The 12,500-nt window shown below is 46.0% G+C and overlaps 2 protein-coding genes across 4 annotated transcripts in view; one reads left to right on the top strand and one right to left on the bottom strand.

The window, feature by feature from the left end:
* Positions 1-875, top strand: part of cfi (complement factor I) — a 43,798-nt gene extending 42,923 nt beyond the window's left edge. For all 3 annotated transcript variants that reach the window (XM_056300466.1, XM_056300467.1, XM_056300468.1), the window contains exon 18: positions 576-875. In XM_056300466.1, the coding sequence (XP_056156441.1) occupies positions 576-644 (69 nt within the window). In that variant the 3' untranslated portion in view covers positions 645-875. The remainder of the gene's footprint in view (positions 1-575) is intronic.
* Positions 876-2,478: 1,603 nt separating this feature from the next.
* LOC130130930 (calcium uniporter regulatory subunit MCUb, mitochondrial-like) overlaps positions 2,479-12,500 on the bottom strand; it is a 23,046-nt gene continuing 13,024 nt past the window's right edge. The window contains exons 7-10 of the mRNA XM_056300797.1: positions 10,244-10,340; positions 7,500-7,616; positions 3,352-3,454; positions 2,479-2,564 (exon numbers count right to left, since the gene is read on the bottom strand). Of these exons, the coding sequence (XP_056156772.1) occupies positions 2,479-2,564; positions 3,352-3,454; positions 7,500-7,616; positions 10,244-10,340 (403 nt within the window). The remainder of the gene's footprint in view (positions 2,565-3,351; positions 3,455-7,499; positions 7,617-10,243; positions 10,341-12,500) is intronic.

Here is a 12,500-nt window from a genome sequence, read left to right as displayed (position 1 = left end):
ACATATACGCACATACATATACACGTTTGTGTGTGTATATATATGTACATATATATATATATACATGTGTTTGTGTGTGTGTATATATATATATATACATACATATGTATATATATATATGTGTGTGTGTATATACATATGTGTGTGTGTGTATATACACATATGTATATACACATATCTATACATATACATACATACATACATACATACATACATACATACATACATACATACATACATACATACATACGTATGTGTATATATATATACACACACGTGCGTGCACGGAGTGTCTTTCGTTTCTGTTGTAGTGTGTCAGTAGGTACGTTTAGACTCAGTGCTGCCTCCACCTGGCCGAGTGTAATTAAACACAGAAAAGTAACTGACATAGTGCAGTTTCATGAGCTTGAACCTGTATCGACGGATGACAGTTTTTAGGGGGTTCAAATGTCCCTCTTTCGTACATGGGGGGCGTGGCAGTTACGTGCTTGTGTACATGTATACAATTATTCTTAATGTTGATACAAATGTGGCCTGACTTTCTTAACGGTGAGTTGTGTGTCTGTGTCTCTCAGGTTGCTCATTATTACGAGTGGATACGGCTGCATACAGGCTGGCCTTCTGTTACCAAGTACAACAGCTGATACAACACACACGCACAGACACACACACACACACACACACAAATAATGAGTATCTTTGAAAAAAGATGGCATGTATCAAAGTATAGGCTAGCTTAGCACCGTCAGTATTTGTGTAATCTTCACATTGTTCATATGGAGGTTTTCACCAGGCCTGCGTGGTTTTCACCAGGCCTGCGTGGTTTGTGAAGGAAACTGTCTTGTTTTGTTGTCAATAAAGCTTCGTACTCTGTCTGTAGCATCGTGGCTTTAGTTTTCTGTTGGTTCATCGTCCAAGGAGATTAGACACACCACGAAGCTGAGGAGGGTGTGGTTGCTAGGCATGGTTGTCAGGAGGTGGTTGCTATGGGGTTGGTTGGTGGTTGCCATGGTGTTTAAAAGTGGTTTCTAGGTGGTTGCTAAGAGACTGTCAGAGAGGCCTTCTGGGTGAGTTAAATCAGCGTGTCAGAGTAATTTAACATTCCTTGGTCAAAACCACATTACAATCAACCAACAAATCAAAAGTTGCTTTGCATTCTGGGAATCATCAAATTTCAAAACAGTGACCAATGACATCGCTGGAATGAAACTGCCTTTTTTAAATTCAGTGTTACGTTTGATCTTCGGAGATTAATCTGGTATTTAAGGTCAAGGAATTGTCGACACATAAAATAATTTTTTTTTTAAAAACTAGAAATAATTTACAAAGAACATCGATAGAACATTAAAAGAACACGGGGAAATACACAATAGAACATTAAAATAACATTAAAAGAACACGGGGAAAGACACAATAGAACAAAAGAACACGGGGAATTACAATAGAACAAAAGAACACGGGGAAAGACAATAGAACAAAAGAACACGGGGAAAGACAATAGAACAAAAGAACACGGGGAAAGACAATAGGACAAAAGAACACGGGGAAAGACAATAGAACAAAAGAACACGGGGAAAGACAATAGAACAAAAGAACACGGGGAAAGACAATAGAACAAAAGAACACGGGGAAAGACAATAGAACAAAAGAACACGGGGAAAGACAACAGAACAAAAGAACACGGGGAAAGACAATAGAACAAAAGAACACGGGGAAAGACAACAGAACAAAAGAACACGGGGAAAGACAACAGAACAAAAGAACACGGGGAAAGACAACAGAACAAAAGAACACGGGGAAAGACAATAGAACAAAAGAACACGGGGAAAGACAATAGAACAAAAGAACACGGGGAAAGACAATAGGACAAAAGAACACGGGGAAAGACAATAGAACAAAAGAACACGGGGAAATTCAATTCAATTTATTGTCATTAAAAACAATGTGCAGGCACATGTTAAAAATGAAATGAGACACAATAGAACATTAAAAGAACATTAAAAGAGGCAACATGAACATTCCAAAGCAAAACATCCACCTCTCTGCGGCCTCGTCTTAAGCCCCTCCCATCCTAAGCCCCTCCCATCCTAAGCCCCTCCCACAGCACTCACCATCTCAAAAACTCTGATGTTGACCCTCATCTGGTTTCTCTTTTTATTTATTTTTACTTAGTGCCCTCTTGGTCTCGCTTCTCCTCTAAGCTCGTCCTTCTTTTGGTTTGTTTTGCACTACGCTGCTGTAGGCAGAGGAGGACATGTAGCGCGGGTTGCCGTAGCAACATCACACACAGAACCTGCATAACCCTTATTTGTACTGAGTCGCTGTGACTGGCTAGCTACGTGCTCGCTAACCCCGATTGGCTGTTCGATTCAGACCGCGTGTCCAGGTGGTTCAGCTGGGCGCTCACAGAAACACATATTTTAAAGGAACCCTGCTGCGGTCAAACGAGTCATTTAAAGCAGAACCAGAAGAGGTCACTCAGGGTGTAGAGCTCCACCAGCTGTGTCTCCTCTTCCCCGGTGCTCCGACTTTGGTGACAAACCAGCGGAGGAGTTGGCAGTCAGCTGAGGTATAAGACAGGTTTTCACTCGCAGAAAGGTGGACCAGTTCATCTGGACTCAACGTGTACTGACAGACCCGGTTCATCATCATCCAAGTTACCTCTTCAGTCTCACCTGACTGCAGGTACCCCCCCTGCAGTCACTGTATTGGTTATAAGGGTGGGGACACCTGCAGTCACTGTATTGGTTATAAGGGTGGGGTACCTGCAGTCACTGTATTGGTTATAAGGGTGGGGTACCTGCAGTCACTGTATTGGTTATAAGGGTGGGGTACCTGCAGTCACTGTATTGGTTATAAGGGTGGGGTACCTGCAGTCACTGTATTGGTTATAAGGGTGGGGTACCTGCAGTCACTGTATTGGTTATAAGGGTGGGGACACCTGCAGCCACTGTATTGGTTATAAGGATGGGGTACCTGCAGTCACTGTATTGGTTATAAGGGTGGGGTACCTGCAGTCACTGTATTGGTTATAAGGGTGGGGTACCTGCAGTCACTGTATTGGTTATAAGGGTGGGGACACCTGCAGTCACTGTATTGGTTATAAGGGTGGGGTACCTGCAGTCACTGTATTGGTTATAAGGGTGGGGTACCTGCAGTCACTGTATTGGTTATAAGGGTGGGGACACCTGCAGTCACTGTATTGGTTATAAGGGTGGGGTACCTGCAGTCACTGTATTGGTTATAAGGGTGGGGTACCTGCAGTCAGGTGAGACTGAAGAGGTCTCTTGGATGATGATGAAACGTTTCTGTGTCCAGATGAACTGGTTCGACCTTGTGTGAGTTTCTTACCTGGATATTTGAGCAGCATCCAGATGTGCACAGAGCTGCTGGGCTGATGGGCCCAGCAGGGGGCAAATGTGGGCTGATGGGCCCAGCAGGGGGCAGCTGTGGGCTGATGGGCCCAGCAGGGGGCAATTGTGGACACGCTGTGCAACCAACTGTTTAATTATTGCCTACTGTAGCTTTAACACAAAACACAGCTAAACATCAATCTTCTTGGCTTGTTCCGTTTCCCAGGGGGCGCCACAGCCGATTTGATAGTTTCCATCGGTACCCTATGAGGGCACAGCACCGCTGGTGGTCATTGTTAACCTGGGCCTTGACCGATCCGATGTGGTCTTGTTAGTCCGCATAATGATTTGGCAAAATGTTACGTCAGATGCCCTTCCTGACACAACACTAACCATATGGGCGGGGACACAACACTAACCATATGGGCGGGGACACAACACTAACCATATGGGCGGGGACACAACACTAACCATATGGGCGGGGACACAACACTAACCATATGGGCGGGGACACAACACTAGCCATATGGGCGGGGACACAACACTAACCATATGGGCGGGGACACAACACTAACCATATGGGCGGGGACACAACACTAACCATATGAACCGGGACACAACACTAACGATGTGGACCGGGACACAACACTAACCATATGGGCGGGGACACAACACTAGCCATATGGGCGGGGACACAACACTAACCATATGGACCAGGACACAACACTAACCATATGGACCAGGACACAACACTAACCATATGGACCGGGACACAACACTAACCATGTGGCCCGGGACACAACACTAACAATATGGACCGGGACACAACACTGACCATATGGGCGGGGACACAACACTGACCATATGGGCGTGGACACAACACTAACCATATGGGCGGGGACACAACACTAACCATATGGACCGGGACACAACACTAACCATATTGACCGGGACACAACACTGACCATATGGGCGGGGACACAACACTAACCATATGGGCGTGGACACAACACTAACCATATGGACCGGGACACAACACTAACCATATGGACCGGGACACAACACTAACCATATTGACCGGGACACAGCACTAACCATATGGGCGGGGACACAACACTAACCATATGGGCGGGGACACAACACTAACCATATGGGCGGGGACACAACGCTAACCATATGGGCAGGGACACAACACTAACCATATGGGCAGGGACACAACACTAACCATATGGACCGGGACACAACGCTAACCATATGGGCGGGGACACAACACTAACCATATGGGCGGGGACACAACACTAACCATATGAACCGGGACACAACACTAACGATATGGACGGGGACACAACACTAACCATATGGGCGGGGACACAACACTAACCATATGGGCGGGGACACAACACTAACCATATGGGCGGGGACACAACACTAACCATATGGGCGGGGACACAACACTAACCATATGGACCGGGACACAACACTAACCATATGGACGGGGACACAACACTAACCATATGGGCGTGGACACAACACTAACCATATGGACCGGGACACAACACTAACCATATGGACCGGGACACAACACTAACCATATTGACCGGGACACAGCACTAACCATATGGGCGGGGACACAACACTAACCATATGGGCGGGGACAAAACACTAACCATATGGGCGGGGACACAACGCTAACCATATGGGCAGGGACACAACACTAACCATATGGGCGGGGACACAACACTAACCATATGGACCGGGACACAACGCTAACCATATGGACCGGGACACAACGCTAACCATATGGGCGGGGACACAACACTAACCATATGAACCGGGACACAACACTAACGATGTGGACCGGGACACAACACTAACCATATGGACGGGGACACAACACTAACCATATGGACTGGGACACAACACTAACCATATGGGCGGGGACACAACACTAACCATATGGGCGGGGACACAACACTAACGATATGGGCGGGGACACAACACTAACCATATGGGCGGGGACACAACACTAACCATATGGACCGGGACACAACACTAACCATATGGACCGGGACACAACACTAACAATATGGACCGGGACACAACACTGACCATATGGGCGGGGACACAACACTGACCATATGGGCGGGGACACAACACTAACCATATGGGCGTGGACACAACACTAACCATATGGACCGGGACACAACACTAACCATATTGACCGGGACACAGCACTAACCATATGGGCGGGGACACAACACTAACCATATGAACCGGGACACAACACTAACGATGTGGACCGGGACACAACACTAACCATATGGACGGGGACACAACACTAACCATATGGACGGGGACACAACACTAACCATATGAACCGGGACACAACACTAACGATGTGGACCGGGACACAACACTAACCATATGGACGGGGACACAACACTAACTATATGGACGGGGACACAACACTAACCATATGGGCGGGGACACAACACTAACGATGTGGACCGGGACACAACACTGACCATATGGGCGGGGACACAACACTAACCATATGGACCGGGACACAACACTGACCATATGGGCGGGGACACAACACTAACCATATGGACGGGGACACAACACTAACCATATGGACGGGGACACAACACTAACCATATGGGCGGGGACACAACACTAACGATGTGGACCGGGACACAACACTAACCATATGGACCGGGACACAACACTAACGATGTGGACCGGGACACAACACTAACGATATGGACCGGGACACAACACTAACCATGTGGGCGGGGACACAACACTAACCATATGGACGGGGACACAACACTAACCATATGGACCGGGACACAACACTAACGATGTGGACCGGGACACAACACTAACGATATGGACCGGGACACAACACTAACCATGTGGGCGGGGACACAACACTAACCATATGAACCGGGACACAACACTAACGATGTGGACCGGGACACAACACTAACGATATGGACCGGGACACAACACTAACCATATGGACCAGGACACAACACTAATGATATGGACAGGGCACAGGAAAAGTGCTGGATGTCTTCCCAGTGTTCACGGAAATGGGCCAGTCACCACTCATCAATCATGTCTGTCACCACTCATCAGTCATACCTGTCACCTCTCATCAGTCATACCTGTCACCACTCATCAATCATGCCTGTCACATCTCATCAGTCATGCCTGTCACCACTCATCAATCATGCTTGTCACCACTCATCACTCATACCTGTCACCTCTCATCAGTCATACCTGTCACCACTCATCAATCATGCCTGTCACATCTCATCAGTCATGCCTGTCACCACTCATCAATCATGCCTATCACCACTCATCAATCATACATGTCACGACTCATCAATCATACCTGTCACCACTCATCAATCATACATGTCACCACTCATCAATCATACATGTCACCACTCATCAGTCATACCTGTCATCACCCATAAGTCATACCTGTCACCACTCATCAATCATAACTGTCACCACTCATCAGTCATGCCTGTCACCACTCATCAGTCACACCTGTCACCACCCATCAATCATACCTGTCACCACTCATCAATCAGTCTTCAGCCAATTAGTTTATTGGTATGGGACAACATGAATGACATGACAACACAAGAAAAATTTTACGTTTACATAGCATAGGAGTGTGTGTGTGCATTTATGTATTGGTGTTTGTGTGCGTATTTTTGTGTGTGTTGTTGTTTGTGCATCTGTGTGTGTGCATGTCTGTTCGTGTGTGTGTGTTTGCGTCTGTGTGTGCATTTGTGTGTGTGTGTGTGTGTGTGTGTGTGTGTGTGTGTGTGTGTGTGTGTGTGTGTTCAGGTCTTAATCTGGTCCACAGGGAGCTGAAGTTGGATGGGACTCCTGAGTCTCTTTAGATCACTTTCCACCTACACACACACACACACACACACACACACACACACACACAGATGCACAAACACACACATGTACACAGACACACACAGGAAGAAATTTGATACATGCTATTTAGTTACACTATATGTAGATCAGTGTGTGTATTTATAAATATAGTGAGTGTGTGTGTGTGTGTGTGTGTGTGTGTGTGTGTGTGTGTGTGTGTGTGTGTGCGTATACCTCAGCCAGCTGGTCTCTCAGTGTGTTGTATCGGTGGATGTTAAATCTGTGTTTAGACGCTTTCTTGTGGAAGATATGAAGGAACTGACGATCCTTGACATGAGGATACACACAGTCCTACACACACACACACACACACACACACACACCAGACAGTTTGGGGAGACAGACATGCAGAGATGCAGGTTGGGATGTGAACATGTCATTAATGTTGTGTTGAATCATTTCAGTTTAGATTGTAATGATTATTATTATAATCATTATCATTGTTATTATTATTATTATCATTATCATTGTTATTATCATTATCATTGTTATTATCATTATCATTGTTATTATTATCATTGTTATTATTATCATCATCATCATTGTTATATTATAATAATTGTTATCATCATTATCATCGTTATTATTATCATTGTTATTATCATCATTATCATTGTTATTATCATTATCATCGTTGTTATTATTATTATTATCATTGTTATTATTATTATCAGTATCATTGTTATTATTATCATTATCATTGTTATTATTATTATTATCATCATTATTATTATTGGTATCATCATCGTTATTATTATATTATTATTATCATCATCATCGTTATTATTATTACATTATTATCATCATCATCATCATCGTTATTTTTATTGTTATTATTATTATTACTATCATTATCATCGTCATCATTATTGTTATTATTATTATCATCATTATTATTGTTTTCATCATCGTTATTATTACATTATCATCATCGTTATTATTATTGTTATTATCATTATTATTATTATCATTACTATCATTATCGTCATCATTATTGTTATTATTATCATTATTATTGTTATCATTATTATTATATTATCATCATCATCGTTATTAATATTACATTATTATCATCATCATCGTTATTATTATTGTTATCATCATTATTATTATATTATTATCATCATCGTTATTATTATTGTTATTATCATTATTATCATTACTATCATTATCATCGTCATCATTATTGTTATTATTATTATCATCATTATTATTGTAACGTGCATGGATAAGAAGACACGCTGGCCACTGACTGGCGGGTCTGACCCTTTAGTTGAGCGGTTAGCGATGTCTCCTGCGGTGCGGGCGATACAGGTTTGCCTCCCGGCTGCGGCACTTCCTATGGTTGCGTTGTCCCCCGAATTCGCTACATTATTATTATCATCATATAATCATTATCATTATTAGTATTATTATGATTAACGTTATTATTATCATCATTATTATTATTATTATCATCATTGTTAGTATTATCATTATTATTATCATTATTGCTATTATTATTATTATCATCATCATTATTATTATTATTATTATTGTCGTCTAAAGAACAAGTCACTTGTGTCTTCTGTCAGCTCATGCAGACCAGAGACACTTCAAATCATACTGCAGACAGCTCCCCCCTTCACTTTACAACAGGACTAACTGAAACACTAAAGATGGCGGCACTGACAACGAAAGACCATGTGACGTCATGATGTCAGCAAAACTGGCCAATCAGCACCGTCTGTGTCACAGACCACGTGACATCATGATGTCAGCAAAACTGACCAATCAGCACCGTTCTGTGTGTCATAAAGAAACTCCAGCCATCACATGTTCAGAGCCACATAGACACAGCTAATGTCCATGACTGCCGAGGCGGTGGACAGGACATGTGTGCATCAGTCTACCGACTCGAGCGAGTCAAACGACTCGAGTCTGCAGGACAAACAGGAAGTGAAGAACATAGGCCCGAGAAGACACGAGTCGTCACTTGATTCTGGTGACTTGATTCTGATCACTTCATTCTAATAACTCTATTCCAACAACTTTATGCTGATAATCTTCCTCTGTTGACAAAAGCTGCCCCAGAAGGCGTCTGTCTGCCTCCTGAAGAAAACAAGATGGAAGCTCAGCCCAGCGAACAAGATGGAAGCTCAGCCCAGCGAGCAACACCTTAACGTGAGTTTCTGATGTTTCCTGATGCTGTAGAGGGTTTGTTCACGTCTCTACTGGCTGTCCAGACTGGAGTTGGACAGACTCCAGACCAGACCAGACCAGACCAGACCACCATCGGATGAGAAAGACTCAACATGGTGATGTGACATCTACATCTCAAACTCTTCAGTCATGTGAGTAAACCCGTCTCGTAGGGACACATAAATCACAGATTGGTCCGTTTTTTTTGGACCCCCCCCCCTTTTTCTCCCCAATTGTATCCAGCCAATTACCCCCCTCTTCTGAGCCGTCCCGGTCTCTGCTGCACCTCCTCTGCCGATCCGGGGAGGGCTGCAGACTACCACATGCCTCCTCCCATACATGTGGAGTCACCAGCCGCTTCTTTTCACCTGACAGTGAGGAGTTTCACCAGGGGGACGTAGTGCATGGGAAGATCACACTATTCCCCCCAGTTCCCCCTCCCCCCCCCCACCGAACAGGCGCCCCGATCGACCAGAGGAGGCGCTAGTGCAGCGACCAGGACACATACCCACATCCGGCTTCCCACCTGCAGACACGGCCAACTGTGTCTGTAGGGACGCCCGACCAAGCCGGAGGTAACATGGGGATTCGAACCGGCGATCCCTGTGTTGGTAGGCAACAGAATAGACCACCACGCCACCCACACACCCACGGATTGGTCCTTTAATGTTGACAGAGCAGCCTACCGTCTGCTGTCATCACACACACACACACACACACTCTCTCTCTCTTCGTACCTGCTTGGTGAGCATGTAGTAGCCGAAGAAGATCATACTGGTGGTGCAGGAGATGAAATACGTCACAGGCTCCATCACGTCCCAGGCAAACACGTACCTGGAACACACACACACACACACACACACACACACACACACACACACACACACACACCTTCAGCTGAATGGTAGTTATAGTTGCACCATGCTAACCCGGCTGGAAGACGGTACCTGGGCGGCCAGGGGGGTGGATGGGGAGCTGTGGGGTAACTGTTTAAAAAGAACCCTTCATTCACACTGATACAGGATTAATGTAACACACCAGTACAGCCAGTATACACACACACCAGTACAGCCAGTATACACACACACCAATACAGCCAGTATATACACACACCAGTACAGCCAGTATATACACACACCAGTACAGCCAGTATATACACACACCAGTACACCCAGTATATACACACACCAGTACACCCAGTATATACACACACCAGTACAGCCAGTATATACACACACCTGTACACCCAGTATATACACACACCAGTACAGCCAGTATATACACACACCAGTACACCCAGTATATACACACACCAGTACACCCAGTATATACACACACCAGTACACCCAGTATATACACACACCAGTACAGCCAGTATATACACACACCAGTACAGCCAGTATATACACACACCAGTACACCCAGTATATACACACACCAGTACACCCAGTATATACACACACCAGTACACCCAGTATATACACACACCATTGTTTGTCGAGGGACAACGTTCCTGTCGGCAGCTAGCCTAGCATTTAGTGTCAGTGCGTTGGCTGGTTAGCTAGCTGCCTGTCATGGATTGCTACGGTGGGGTGTGAGTGAGGGAGGAGGAGGGGTGAGACAGAGAGGAGGAAGGAGCATGTGGGTGGTCGGATATGGCCAGGGAGCTCAGGAGAGCCTGGCGTGAGGCGAAGGGTCGCCTGAGGTCATCTGTGGTGAGGATGGCTGCCGACGCTGGCACGACTTCCTCAACGGCGCTTCGCATCGTTTCTTCTTCCAGCGGATGTGGGACAGGTGTGTTGGGACAGGTGTGTTGGGACAGGTGTGTTGGGACAGGTGTGTGAGGCTCGGGATGTGAGCCAAGATGGCGGCGGCCATCACCCAGTGGCTGTCACGGTGGTGAACACGCCCAAGTGTTCTGGTGGGTCAGCCTGGGAGGCACACCCCGTGGGAACTGTTAGCCCAGGCAGAGGGGTGGTGGATGGAGACTGAAGCCCTGCCGTTGGCTTTGTGCTCCGTCCTGGCTCCGCCTGGGGGCCGGGGCAGACATAATCACGGGGCTTTGGTGGGGGCCTGCAGGGGCGGCCGGACAGCGTTGAAAGCCTGAGCTCTTGTGTAAAGAACCGAGTAATCCATGCAGAAAATGTGGGCAGCCGCTGCAGATGTTGGCCAGTGACATAAGAGCCTGGCGTGGCGGGCATGTGCACACCCGCCCCCCGGAGGTACGAGCGGGCATGTGCACACCCGCCCCCCGGAGGTACAGAGCGGGAGGTGTGCACACCCGCCCCCCGGAGGTACGAGCGGGAGGTGTGCACACCCGCCCCCCGGAGGTACAGAGCAGGCCGGCAAGGCAGCAGTTCGTCAGAGCCCTCTCCCCATCCAGAACGTACACTACCGTTCAAAAGTTTGGGATCACCCAAACAATTTTGTGTTTTCCATGACAGGCTCTAACCAGAGTAGAAAAAGAAGTGGGAGGCCGCGTTGCACAACTGAGCAAGAAGATAAGTACATTAGAGTCTCTAGTTTGAGAAACAGACGCCTCACAGGTCCCCAACTGGCATCTTCATTAAATAGTACCTGTTAGAGCCTGTTTGTGCTGTCCTCTGAAGGGAGTAGTACACACCGGTGTAGGAAATCTTCAATTTCTTAGCAATTTCTCGCATGGAATAGCCTTCATTTCTAAGAACAAGAATAGACTGTCGAGTTTCAGATGAAAGTTCTCTTTTTCTGGCCATTTTGAGCGTTTAATTGACCCCACAAATGTGATGCTCCAGAAACTCAATCTGCTCAAAGAAGTGCCCATCCAACCAATCCAACTTGTGGGAGCTGCTTCTGGAAGCGTGGGGTGCAATTTCTCCAGATTACCTCAACAAATTAACAGCTAGAATGCCAAAGGTCTGCAATGCTGTAATTGCTGCAAATGGAGGATTCTTTGACGAAAGCAAAGTTTGATGTAAAAAAAATCTTATTTCAAATACAAATCATTATTTCTAA

This window comes from Lampris incognitus, chromosome 20, assembly GCF_029633865.1.
Source record: "Lampris incognitus isolate fLamInc1 chromosome 20, fLamInc1.hap2, whole genome shotgun sequence".
NCBI lineage: Eukaryota > Metazoa > Chordata > Actinopteri > Lampriformes > Lampridae > Lampris > Lampris incognitus.
The sequence above is the reverse complement of the archived record's forward strand: the minus strand, read 5'-3'. Positions and strand labels throughout refer to the sequence as shown.